This window comes from Triturus cristatus, chromosome 11 (genome assembly GCF_964204655.1).
Source record: "Triturus cristatus chromosome 11, aTriCri1.1, whole genome shotgun sequence".
NCBI lineage: Eukaryota > Metazoa > Chordata > Amphibia > Caudata > Salamandridae > Triturus > Triturus cristatus.
The window spans coordinates 499,848,146-499,862,584 of NC_140594.1; the positions used below are offsets into that span (position 1 = coordinate 499,848,146).

Below are 14,439 nucleotides of genomic sequence, written 5' to 3' on the forward strand. Positions count from 1 at the left end.
AGCCTTGCTTCCTTTACCATGCTAAGTTAATATTGTGATGTACTAGCCAGTGCAAGCAACAGAAAGATTGACATCGCCACCCATGATATTTTTTGTAACGTGTTTCTTTAAAGAGGATAGCAGTTCAGACTAACTGGGATATTACACAGCAAACAGGCTGCTCTTATCCTATTTTCCTTTTATGTTCATAAGTTAATAATTGTTCAATTCACAATCAGGTTGTAATTGCCCAAAAAAATAATTTTAAATAGTTGGAAACAGATTTCAGTCTAATAGACATGCATGTCCTTGGTGGAAACCATGGGTGAATGTGATGCGGGAAACCTTGCTGTAGTTACTTGCAGATCAAGCATTGCCTAAAGCTGGTGTGGTTTTCGGATATTGTCACATATGCTCCTCCCAGCACGTGCATACTTAGGCAGGAAGGCATGGGTGCTAATAGTACACCACAAGTGGTGTTTCTTCTATGTTTCTGTTTCTTCAGCTTCATGATAGTTCGTAAGGTAATTGGATACAGGGGCAAAGACACAGTTTTAGGGGCAGAATTTGGGATTTTTCTTTTAGCCCTATGCACATATAATTACTCAACTGCAAACAAATAAAACAAAAGTAAAAAGCATTGCCATTTTCAACGCCAACAGCTCTAACTTTAACAAATGCGAGACCTATTGCATTGAAAATGCTTGTTAATATCTATGTGGCCCCCTAGTCAAAGTGATAAGATCTTGTGGATTTGATGTCATCTCGTAGGCAGATGACTCACAGCTTGTCATCACTATGGAGCCCAACCCTGAATCCACCAAACTAAGATTCAGGTAATGTAAGACGAAAGTTGCTCTTTGGATGTCAGCCAACTACCTTCAACTGAACTCCACTAAGACTGAAATCTTGCTCTTTGGGAAAGTTCAGTCCCTCTGGCCTAATGACCAGTGGCCCCAGTGAGCTGGGGCCGACTCCGATCCCTTAGTGTTCTAATTGACGCAAATTTGTCTATGAAAGAACATGTGAACTCAGTCTCTGGAATGTGTTTTGGCTTGATGCGCATGCGCAGGAAAGCCTTCCACTGGCTACCATTGCAGACGAGGCCCCTCATTGGGAGTCGCCTGGACTACGGTATCACCTTCATGGTTGCCATGAATGAGGGTCTCTTTTCTGAGCTTCAGGCTATACAGAATATGGCTGCGCGCTTGATCTGCAACCTCCCCTCACTCGGAATCCATATTGAGATCTGCACTGGCTCCCTGTAAGAAAGCTTGCCCTTTTTAAGCTCCTATACCTGGTCCACAAGACTCTACATGGAAGCGGCCCGTGTTAATTACAAAACAGGACACAGCCCTATATTCTCACCTGCAATCTTAGATATAGGGAGCAACCTTTACAACACCCTCGGTGTATAGGCACGGCCAGGTATGGGGGCTGCTCCTTTTCTTTGTAGCCCCCCCAACGACCCCCAACAGTGGAATAAGTTGCCACAATATCTGCCCACCCCCCGTGTCGATCTAACCTTTCTTAAAGAAATTGTTAAAATCATGGCTCTTGAATCTGTAATCTTTTAACTAACGCTGTGTCTGCCCGAGCACCGAGAGACCCCTCCGGGGGTGATTAGTGTGCTTAATAATGTATTTAACATATCTGTAAATAATGGACTTATGTTTGCTTGCCCCAAACCCCCATTCACATCACATTTTGTTGTCCCAGTAGCGACACAGTCGTAATACACTGGTCATGTTGTAAGAAATTGATATGTAGGCTGTGGGCCAAAACATAGAGCAGGGTAGTCGGGGTAAATTGCAGGGCCACCCAATGAACCTTAAGCTAAACCAAAACTTATTTTTTTATTTTCACTGAATGAAAACTGAGGTGCGCTTTGCGTCATGAGACATGCACTCAAGATGGTATGTGTGCTGCCCGTTGGTTTATTCTCAAATTGCTCATGATTGGGTGACATTTAGATTGACATCCTTTTCTTGGTTTTGGTATCGATGCACTATTGATCTAGGTTCATTAAGCAGAATCCCCTTTTCCTAGTCTGTATTCCTGGAAGGATTGATGGCAGCTTCCAGGTCAGTTCTTCCTTTACTCAGCTGTAGGGCTTGTATGTGTTCTGCTCAAGCACTGGGTCTCCTCTCCCTCCCTACCTCCAGGATGTGTTTTAGGTTCAGAGACATCCATTTATGCTCGCCTTCAATAAGTTGTTGGAACTGAACCAAACCCCTACGAAGAGTTATTCTAAAGGGAGTAGGAATAACTAGCAAGGTCTACCATTCTCACCTACCCCCAATGCTGAATTTGAGCAGGTGATTTCTGGTGCTCAGCACCAGCACTTAATTGTCAAGAGCGGCGCTTGTGAAAGTCTGACACAAGCTAGCGCCGTCTGGCTAATTTAGACATGACCACAACAGCAGTTAATTGCAAATTCAATATATACTAAAAATGACTATTACCTGCCGCCCAAGCTATTCTTCTAGCTTTGGGGGCATGAAATAGTCCGAACTGTCACACTTTTAGAAGTCTGATGGGTAGTAGTTGTGCTGTTCCTGTGGCTGACAGCATGGCAGGGGCAATGTGTGGTGGAAGCTACAGTAGCCTCCAGACAAGAGCACTGGGCCTTTTTTGTTTTTATTACAAATTAAGCACTGCCTGTCCCTCCACTCATGAGCCTCTTCCCTTCTTGCATATTCCAGATAGGCAGCATGCATTTGTTCATTCTTCCTTCTTGATTGTAGGTGAGCAATCTTTCCCTCTTCCTTAATGCACTTTACCATATAGTTTTTCTCCTACATCTCCACAATCCTCTCTGCCACAGCCCACAGCAGCATACTTTAAACAAGCATTGGCATAGCCAATAGGTCTCGCCTTTGGGACCTTATAAGTGTTTAGTTATCCAGCACAATATCCTTTGTGCAGCAACATCAACTGTTGCATGGCTAAACACTTATAAGGTCTCAAAGGCGAGACCTATTGGCTATGCCAATGCTTGTTTCAGCTTGTTTTCCCTGCAACCGTGCGATATTGGCTCCTCACCGGTAGACTGTGTGATGGGAGCCAATATCATGTGTCACACGGGTGGCATCGTGTGAATTGGCAGGTTTGTTTGAACCTTTTGTTTCTGCTTCAGCACACAAGGCGTTTCTGGCGACTGCTTACGTGCTGCTAAAATCACCTGGCGTGTGGTCGTGTCCCAGGCCTGGCGTGTCATTACCAAATGATTACCGGGCAGTAATTTATTGTCTTCTTACTCGGCGGCACGCTGATCTGAAAATCTGTCCTGTTGTCTGGAAGCTGAAAAGTCGACTCCGTTCTGAGGAAAGGAATTCTACTTTTCAGCCTTTAAGAAATGTACAGTTTCAGTATTTTACTTTTTCACTGCACCCACGCCCCCCATAAATTCGGGATTACATTTAAACATGCCTGACATAAGTTTGGGGGGTGGGGACTATTTCTCTCTACTGGCAGACCTTGCACCTTTGACTGAAGTACATTATATGAGCCACTTGCCCAAATGTGTGCAATCTGATCAAGTGCAACGCCTGGGATTGGGAAATAAGAATTTAGGAATGTGAACAAAGAGATTCGAAATCTCTGGCAAGAATACTTTTCATTTCATTGTCAGTTTTTTTTACTATCAAACTGTTTGGCAGGCAACTAGGAGGGAGGGCGGGCAACAACATGTATACACATTCATTCGAAAAGTAAAATAGCAAGTGACGAAACAAATTATGTTGACGTGATCAAGTGACCAGCTTTTGTAAACACGACATTAAAACACAAACGAAATGCGAACAGATATCTAAAATAGCGCCGTGGTGAGACTGCCCTGTATCTTTACAAACCGATATTATGTTAGGTTGCAAGTGATGTGTGCGACTGGTGCCCTGGGATGACTTGCTGTCTGTTGACAGCCCGCACGCCAGTCCTTTGATGGCCAGCAGTGGGAGTAGAGAGCCAAGTCAAAACAAACCTATTTAAAACAACTTTCCTGCGAAGAGAGAGCTCTTTATCGAACACTTTATTTGATTTTTTCTTGCCTATTCAAAGTCCGAAATTGCCAAAGCCGATCGTTTTGAGGAGTAGATGTAGAAATGCTCAACGACTAATAGAGTACCCTTCCACCGACCTTGTTGATGTCTGATTTACAATTTCTTATCTTCAAATCTAATTATTCACAACAAAATCACGGATATTACTCGTTCATCTGACACTGCTAACCGGTACTGCCGTGTTTACGGTTGATTGTTGTTGTTTGAATACAGTAATAGATACTACCAGAGAAGGAGGGAAGAGGATGTGGCCTAACGCCCAGAGTTCGAGCCTCTGCGTCAGCTCAACGGCCTGTGATTCTGGGCAAATCACTTAATCTCCCCGGTCGTACCAAAAGTGAATGTGTCCTTGTGTAACTGGTGCTCATGTAAAGCGCTCCAATACCTACTGGTCGAGTTCGTGCTGTATAACCCCCCCCCCCCCCCCCCCCCCGCCCTCCCAGAAAAAAAAGGCTCCGCCAACATTGGTATGATTTATATAGAATTTAACTCTTGGGTACACTTAAAACATATAAGTTTCGCACATGCGTTCTGAAAACGTGGCAGCTATGCACATTCTGTCATATTTTGAGCAAACCTGCAATTTACTGCAGCCGCAACATGTATATTCAAGTTCAAAGATTTGCTTGCATCGAAATACCACTAGAGGGCAGTATGGGACAAAGAAGGTAGCGTTATGTGCAACAGCTTGCCTGACCGTCAATGGGTAGTATCAGAGCGCAGTCGTGCTTCGGCGATTGCTCTCTCTAAAGGGCACTCATGCGACTCGCAGACAAACGAGTTGCTGACCGCACAATTTGAAAACAGAGTGCCAAATCCTACCCACTGCTTAGTGCTTGCCAGTCATGCTTAATCGGAGAAATTCCGGGATAAATTAATAGGCCGTACAATTGTGTAAAAAGAGGTGCACGTGTTTCAGAGGTTAATGCAAAACCTCTTTGCAGCCGTTCCTGATCTCCTGATGTTCCAAGATGACATTCTTGTCATGGGAAAATCCAGGCAAGAACACGACGACAAGGTCAACCTGGTTCTGAGTATACTTTCTGAAAAGGGTTTGACAGCTGAGCACAAGAAGTGTAAATTTGCTTGCCGTAAGGTTAATTACTTGGGACACGAAATTACAGGTGAAGGAATTCGTCCAAAGAAAGAACTTTTGGAAGCCATCAACGAAGCTCCTGTGCCCAAGAACAAGGAGGAGTTACGATCCTTCTTAGGTTTAGTAGAATTTTATGCGAAATTCATAAAGAACTTCACAGAAAACCTACCCCTTAAAACAATTGTTGAAATTAAAGAGCAATTTCACATGGGATAATCAGTGTCAGGATACCTTTGTATCCTTAAAGCAGGAAATGTGCTCCACGGTACCTTTACACGGTTTTGACCCCACTCTTTGCAACATCATTACGACGGATGCAAGTTGTAGAGGTCTAGGTGCAGTGCTGACTCAAAGGGATATCAAAGGAGATGAGTTTACTATAGCTTTTGCCTCACGCTCTTTGACTCCCAGTGAAGAAAAATTCTCTGTTATGGAGCGTGAAGCACTAGCCTGTGTTTGGGGACTTGAACATTTCAGGCAATTTATCTGGGGCAACAAGGTTACCCTACGTTGTGACCACAAGCCTTTGACTAAAGACTTTACCACAAAGGGTTTGTATGCAGCATCACCTAGGCTTGCACGGTTATCGATGCAACTGTTTGAGTACAATTATGTTGTAGAGTATGTCCCTGGAGTTAAGAACGTTGTTGCAGACTTTGAGTCGTATGCCTTTGCCTGATCGCGAGGAAAGAGATGAAGGTGATGAACCTTGCATTGCTAGCGTGAAGGAGGACCTTGATGGAATATCGCAAGAGGAATGGGTTTCTGAGCTAAAAAAAGATAAAAGCTTATGTGAGGTGATCGAGAGGGTGGAAAATGGATGGGGTCAAAAATCATCCTTACAAGAGAGTCTAAGACATTTTTGTGAGGTGAAGAACGAACTGTGTAATGAAAATGATTTACTTTTAAGGGGGGGGGGAGTCGTTCCTCCCAACACGTTAAGAAGGAAAATCATACAAATCTGCCACGAGGGACACCTTGGAATAGCCAAGACAAAGAATAGAGTGAAGAATAGTTACTGGTGGCCTGGTGTGAGTATTGCTGTGGAAAGAGTAGTCAGGGACTGTACCCTATGTATAAATTCAGATAAGTCTCAGGTAACTTTTAGACCTCCGTTACAGCCTATTCCCTGCCCTTCCATGCCATGGGAAAGGGTTGGGGTGGACATTACTGGACCCGTATTGGACAATGGTGAACAAGTATATGTAATTGTCCTCATCGACCACTTTTCTAAATGGCCTGAGGTGAAGTTCATTACTCAACCAGATTCCTTGAGTGTATTAAAATTTATGGATGAGGTTTTCACACGTGAGGGGTTACCTAAAACCATTATCAGCGATAATGTACCTCAGTTCACGTCTGAAACTTTTAAAAAATACATCCAGAGAAATGTAATTTGTCATAAGACCACCTCTGTGTATCACCCCGCCGGTAATGGGGCGGTTGAAAGATTTAACAGAGTTACCAAAGGGATTGTACAACTGGCCAACAGCAGTAAGCTGGAATGGAAAAAAGAAATTCTTACACCATTTGGGCTTACCGCATCACACCATGCGTCACTACAGGGCATAGCCCTTTTGAACTGATGAGTGGTAGGACACCATTGTCAAAGGACAATGTAGGATGAGCCAAGGCTGCAAAGAGAGTCGACTGGTCTAATGTACAAGTTATGAGAAAAATGAAAGTAGCACAAGATTCTTGCAAGGAAAGGTATGACCTTAAACATGGGTGCAAACCTGTCAGGCTAGAAGTTGGGGACACAGTCAAAGTTAGAAGAAGTGGACATATTAGCAAAGGCAATGATAAGTTCACACAGCCCCTATCTGTACGTAAAGTGTATTGTAATTCACCTTTGCTCACTGATGGTAAGGTTTGGCACTTCTCCGCTCTTTCACGTTGTGCAAACACTCCAGTTGGGCATAACGCTGAAAGGGAAACACACAACCGTGTTCATGATAGCACGTTCGCTGATTCCTCAGATGAGGAAGTAGTTTGCGAACCTCACGCTCACCAATCTCTTGAGCAGACCGAACCCGGACAGATTACCTCTTCCCCCATCCAAGGTGTTCTGTGTGCTTCAAGCACTGGAAGAACTAGCAGAAGGTTACCCTCCATACCCACTTCTGAATCAGGCCACACTCTGGTCACCAGCAGGGTAGGTAGGAGGGTATTAACACCCGTTAAGCTATCTGACTATGTACGTGAATGATTTATTGATATCATCTTTTGCAGAGCAATTATTCTCTGGTTACTACTTGCATCATCTTACAATGTATTGTTCTTGTATGACTAGACATTTTGCATTGTTTTATTGTTATATCTCTCTCTCTCTCTCTCTCTCTCTCTCTCTCTCTCTCTCTCTCTCTCTCTCTCTCTCTCTCTCTCTCTCTCTCTCTCTCTCTCTCTCTCTCTCTCTCTCTCTCTCTCTCTCTCCATCTCTCTCTCCATCTCTCTCTCTCTCTCTCCATCTCTCTCTCTCTCTCTCTCCATCTCTCTCTCTCTCCATCTCTCTCTCTCTCTCCATCTCTCTCTCTCTCTCCATCTCTCTCTCTCTATCTCTCTTCTATGCTCTCCCTCATCCTTGTTTTCATCCCTCCTTAAGGGGGAAGATGTGTTACGTATGACTTATGTCCATGTTGCGCTCCGTACCTGGCTACCTACGTCATCAGCTGTCAGATTGGAATGTTGACAGTTGACAGCTGATGACCAGGTGAACGGTAGCATCTGAGGCGCTCCGTCGTTACGGAGCATGTGTTGGTGTATACTATTAAAGAAGCTTGGATTCTCACTCTGCTCCACGAGTAATCTTTACAGCGCACAATCACGGTACGCCCCAGAACTTCAAAGGCAGTTAGTTGCTAATTGACCCTGAGCTGGCTTCATGTTGACACTTCATAGACCCTTAGTAATAAAGTGAAATTAAACAATTATGTAGTGCTGCCAGCGTCGGCCTCTATAACTCCTGTTCCTCTCGGTTTAAATACAAGCGTGACCACGCTTGCCAGTTGGCAGCGAAAGTGCCGCGTTTGCCCCTCTTTCCAGTTAACGCAACCGCGAGACGCGGCGTGATAATTGGAAACCTATGGCGCTGCTGCTTGCTCCCGCGGACCCCTAGGCCAGGCAGGGACTAGAGAAGGCGGGACATGCACCCACCTTGGGACAATTGCGTGCTGTGTTTCTTAGAAAGACGCACGCAAAGGCCAATAGGGGGAGATTTTTAAAAAAAGCACACGCACGAGCGTGTGTTCAGAGGTTTAATGCCCTTACTAAAGCCTCGCAGAGCAGGGCATGCACGCTGGCTCAGGCGATACCTAAACACACCTTAGCCTCTGCTTTTCACATTACCATTGGAATTGTAGGTAAAACGGCAGCACTTCTGTGGATGACTGTCTCTAGGAGTAGCTGCTTTCCCTAACTGAAGTCTATTCCCTGCCATCAAATCCTTGGTTATCAATATGCATTTCTTTCTTATTTTAAGGCAAGACAAGGCTCTAGGCGCTGCAACCCAGTGGTGTCCCATTTGATAACATCTGCCCCTGGATGTGGTGATCAATTTTCCTGAACTTATTGGTGCCTTTGTCATCCCCTGACCTTCTAGACACTGATGTGTTAGAACCCATAAAAGGTGTTGACCCACAGCGCAGTAGCTGCTTTCTACAAGGGTCACAACCAAGAGCAAAGAAATTACTAGAACAGAGTTCCTTTTCATGCCTTGCAGTATTTAGTAACTTTGCTAAAGATTCATGAATTGGCTTATTGATATCTTACTGTTCTCTATATGGCTGTCTATTACCAGTGAACAAGAAAGGACATCCATATTTTTCACTTGTTGGAGCCTTTGAGATACTTTTATGTAGACAATTTCTCTGTTACCATGCCATTTCCATTTTTTTAAAACGGCAAACTGTGCAGGAGGTTAAATGAGGTGTGCCATAGTCTAGTTGGGTCTTAAATGTTAAAATTGCTTATACCTTTGCACTAAACAAAAAGGCAGCTATTTAGATGGTAGCTTACAGTTTTGTAATTGTCTCCCTTCCAACCCCTTTAAAAACACGGTATCATAGGCTGCAACGGATTTTTTTTTATTTTGCCTGAATGAGTCAGTCTGGTTTTATTTGGAGCAACTTTTTTCTAACCAAATGTTTTGTGCTTTCAGGGGTTGCTGGAAGTATGGCCACATTACTCCATGATGCAGTTATGAATCCTGCCGAAGGTGAGGTGGTGTTGTCTATCATCTGTTAAGTTTTTAATTGCAATGAATGATTCATTTATATATATATATATATATATATATATATATATATATATATAAAATCACCGCAGTAATTACACAGATACCACACTCCTTGTGATGCACCAATACCTACTATTCTTTCCCAGGTGATATTCTGAGCTGTGTATGCAGGATTTTAAATGTATGCACAAATTTAACAACCACGTAGCCAATCCTGACCTCTGATTGATAACCAGGTGAAATGTCTGTGCTGCCAAAGGCTGTGCACACTGTAGGGTTGGGTGCATGCGGCCGGGGTAGGCTGCAGGGCCTGGCTGCAAGTGGTTGTAAATAAATAAATCGAAATTAACAGACACAATCAAAGGTTACAGGGATGTTCTAGTTGGATTCGGGTATTAACCACACAAAACCATAGAAATTCAGCAGTTACACTTGATGAAGAAATTATAACTTGTGCCGTTAAGTAACTTTGGGTGCAAGTTGTAGTTTCTTAGCCTAAGTCTAACTACAACGGCTGAATTTCTAATGTTTTGTGTGGGTAAAAGGTGAACCTGAAGTGAAAGTAATTTTTTTTTTGTTTAAGTTAATTAAAACCACAACAATACACTTTTTAATACATTAAAAACTACAGTAAAAATTATTACATGTAAATCCAAAAAGTCATAACTTTTTTTTTTTTGTGACAATTATCAGCTCTGTATAAGATGTCATAAATCAATTAATTAATCTCTTAATAATATACTAAGGTTTTCAAAACTTTATGATTGACGGCTAGTTCAACCCAAGCATTTACTGTCCGAGAGAGAATGTTTCTCTAGACGACCATGCCCTGCTCTCCATTATTTTAGAATGCAAAATTCTTGCTCAGGTCCAATCAGTTTTATTTGATTTTAAGGTGCAATACTCAAAATTCATTTTTTAGTACATTCACGTGTGCAGAGAGGAACTTTATTAGTTGAAAGTTCAGTGAGATGTCTGTTGGATCCAAGCTTGCTATAATTGCAGATCTGCATGTCCTTATACCTCTGGTGTTCATTGCATGTTTTAAAAAAGTGGCTTGTGCTTGTGATAGTTTAGGACAAATGCAGACTAGATGAATAAAGTCCTCTTTGCTGTTACCGCATAGTCTGCATTCTTTCGGCCCTTTGTGGACCCATGTCTGCTAAGCTGCATTGGACGAGAGTTTGCCTTGGCGAAGGGCCATTAGTTGTAACTTTCGATAGGCCGAGATTGTGACGTTTAGATACGGCGCCGGGGTAAGTGTCTTATAGTTGGTAATTACCATCCAAGTGTGTTTTCTCTTACTGAGGATGTTTTTGTCGACTAGCAGAGAGTGCGATTTTGCTTATTTATTGCTTGCTTGAAGGATGAATAAGACGAGTTGGATTCCCACAGCTCATGTGTGCATGTTTCTGATAATGCTTTTTTTAAATATTGATTGTTTGGAGATTTTTTCTTTCTCTAATTCCTCCCACAGCACCTTCTTCAGTTCCGATTCAGCTGCGTTTTGCTTCAGGCTATACCATTGTTTAATGGTTGCATACATTCTACCCAGCGTTTCGTTGGTTACCCCAAATTTTAGCCTCCCCTGCGCTGGAGATGCGGCCTGATGAATTTGAAAAACTCTTTTATAAATCGAAGCTTGAGATTTATTTAGAAGGTCAGCGTCTTTCCCGTTTAGTGCCGTACTCCCATATGATAGTGTTGGTAGCACTTTTGGCTTTTATTACTGCTAATAAGGGTTTAAATGAAGGCCCCTTAAGTTTTTTGCTAGAGACCTGAAGGTGAATGAGAAGGCGTTTGACCTCTGGGTCATGTATGCTTTTTGCTCCCGGTGATTATGCCTGTTGTCAATGTAGAAACCCAGGTACCTATAATTAGATACTGCTTCTAATTTTTTGCCTTCTAGTTGAAATTGCTGTTTGGCAGACGGGTGTCTACAGATCAATGTTTTGCTTTTTGCTGTGTTTATCTCTAGCCTGTTGTCGGCTATATATTCCAGCATTCCAATAAGTGATCTTTGTAGGCCGATCTTAGTTGGGCTCATCAGTACGACGTCTCCTGCGTATGATGAGTGTGATGATGATAGGGTACCTAATTTGCGTGGATGAGATATGACCGTATTGAGTTTTGGTGCCAGGTCTGCCATAGAAAGGTTAAAGAGATCCGCGGCCAGAACACATCCTTGTTTCAGCCCTTTGGTAGTTCTAACCTTTCTTATTACCCTAGAACCATCTCCTAGCTTTACTCTCATCCACGTGTTAGAATATAGAAGCAGTATTCCTTGGAGTGTTTTTTCCGGGATGTTCCACTTAAGCAGTTTCCCCCATAAGATAGGACGGTCCACGTTGTCAAATGCCACCTTGAAGACAACAAAACAGAGGTGAAGCTGTTTCCTCCGAATATATTTGTCGGCAATCAGCAAGAGCGACAGGATATTTTTAATTGTCCCGCACCCTTTTCTGAACCCTGTTTGATTGGGTGGTATCAGTTTTAAAGTGTCAGACCAAATAGTCAGATCTTCCAGTAGTAATGAGGCGTAATACCTTGCGTCCACGTCCAGAAGTGCTATTAACCTGTAATCGGATGCTGACGTTCTATTGCCTCCTTTGAAGATCGGTGTGATCACTGATCCTTGCCAGCTTGGAGGAATTTGCTTTTCTTTCTCCACTTCGTCAAATAGGTTTTTTAGTCTTCCGCTGATTTGAAGATTGGGGGGATGCCATTCGGACCACGGGCCCCGTTTCTACGACCCTTCAAGATTACTTTTTTAACGTCTTCGTCATTGAAGCCCTTGTTTCCCAGTGTGGGCCCTAAACCACAAGCTTCTTTCCATTGTGCGGCGTCTGTGTTTTGCAGTTCTGATCAGTTGCAAGTTAATGTACTGGTTATGTTTTGTGTGATAATCCTGTCATGGTTCTTTTGTTCCTCCTGTTCATTAGTGATTCCTTGCCCCCGCTCTCTGCATAGCAAGTAATTTGGCGCTTCTGTGTCTGTAAATCTCTTTGTTAATAATGAGGCCCAGTCATTTTCTTGTACACTTGTGGCCGTTGGGTTAGCGGGCCGCTTTAGACCATTTATTATTCCCCAAATTGCGTTTGAGTTGGTTTTCTTCGCGGTGTATAGTCGTTTGGCCAAGAAGTTGTCCTCCTGTCGTCCTTTATGATACCACAATTTCTTTTTAGATTCTTTCTTCTGATTCCCGTATTAATTCCCAATCCAGGCGGGAAATGTGAACCTAACTATAACTTCCCTGCAACCTTTTTCTTTCTTTCAGTGAATTGAAAAAAGTGTGTATGTATGTGTGCGTTTGTGTATGTATATATGTATGTATGTATGTATATATATATATTACCTACTGGCGGTCGCCAGTAGGTAGTTATAGTTAGGACCCTGTTTCCATAGGAAAACCGCAACATTCTATTTTGAATAACTTTGGCGCCGGTCGACGAATCCTCGCGAAATTTTCAAAACTAATGGGGCGCTCCGCTCCGCTCCTACCCTGAAAGTCTCGGGGGGATTCATCAAGCAGGGGCTGAGATAAAAGGGGGGTCCCAAAACGCGTTTTTCCCATGCATTTTTCCATAGGACCTTTAGACACAGCTACAGCCCGAACGGCTGAACAGAGTTCCTTGAAATTTGGCAGAGAGGTAGTCTACAGGTCAAGGAAGTGCCTTTTGTAGGTTTGGTGTAAATCTGTTCAGTAGATTCTGAGAAAATAGCCTTTAAATCAATATATATATCTGAGCCAGCTTACGGTGCGCTTACGGTGCGCTTACCGTACGCGTACGGTGACAAGCGCGATTCTGATTGGCTGTTAGATCTTAGTAAACATTCGAATCGGTCAAAACCAGGAAGTGGCGGCCGCCATTTTCTCTCTCGCACTCTGAGAGGGGGTTGAAAAACAAAGAGCAAAAACATGTAAAGGGGCTGTTTAGACAGCTCCTAAGCACCTAGCCATGTTGAGGGAGTCCCCAAAGTTCCCCTAAAGCCAAAAACGGAATTTTCATTTTTTCGATAATTTCGCTGATTACGCTTACCGTACGCGTACGGTAAAAATTATAAAAATAAATAAATATCCACACTCTCTCCACCCCATGTGCAAATGGTGTCCGAAGGGCACCATTTGTGCATGGCTTATGTACAGTAGTGAAAAATTAAAATATTACCTTTTACAACGAAGCGCATCATATGTCCTCCATGTGCGCACGGTGCGCGAAGCGCATCGTGCGTACATGGCCCATCTAGCGTAACGTGGACACGCGGTGCGCATAGCGCACCGCGTGCCCACCGTGCGTGCACGGCACTAACTGCGTAAAGTGGGCGCGCGGTGCGCGAAGCGCACCGCGTGCTCACTGTGCGCGCACCGTGCGCGCACGGAACGAACTGCATTAAGTGGGCGCGCACGCCACGAATGGCGTAAAGTAACTTAGCATTTAAAAAACCGTACAAATTCACTGAAAAAACCATAGGTTTCACACACGTTATAGTTAGGAATTAGCATTTAAAAAACCTTGCAAATTCATTGAAAAAACCATAGGTTTCACACATGTTATAGTTAGCGGAAATTTTACTGATAAAAAACCAATGAAATTGCCCCGTTATAGTTAGTGCTGGCAACTATAACTCACGCGACCGCAATCTTCTGCTGATGCTAATACTGTATTTAGACACTTATTTGCCCATGTCTTCTTCCATACATTTTTAGCTATACATATATTACAAATATTTTTTTTTATAAAGACACATATGTCATCAGCAGAAGATTGCGGTCGCGTGAGTTATAGTTGCCAGCACTAACTATAACGGGGCAATTTCATTGGTTTTTTATCAGTAAAATTTCCGCTAACTATAACATGTGTGAAACCTATGGTTTTTTCAGTGAATTTGCAAGGTTTTTTAAATGCTAATTCCTAACTATAACGTGTGTGAAACCTATGGTTTTTTCAGTGAATTTGTACGGTTTTTTAAATGCTAAGTTACTTTACGCCATTCGAGGCGTGCGCGCCCACTTAACGCAGTGCGTTCCGTGCACGGTTTTTATCAACTTTAATAAGCCCTGTACATTT

At 43.1% G+C, this 14,439-nt stretch overlaps 1 protein-coding gene across 1 annotated transcript in view; it reads left to right on the top strand.

The window, feature by feature from the left end:
* The window catches only part of SLC25A37 (solute carrier family 25 member 37), a 112,595-nt gene that overhangs the window by 73,273 nt on the left and 24,883 nt on the right, over positions 1 to 14,439 (top strand). Inside the window, exon 3 of the mRNA XM_085633282.1 lies at positions 9,293 to 9,349. Within this exon, the coding sequence (XP_085489408.1) occupies positions 9,293 to 9,349 (57 nt within the window). The remainder of the gene's footprint in view (positions 1 to 9,292; positions 9,350 to 14,439) is intronic.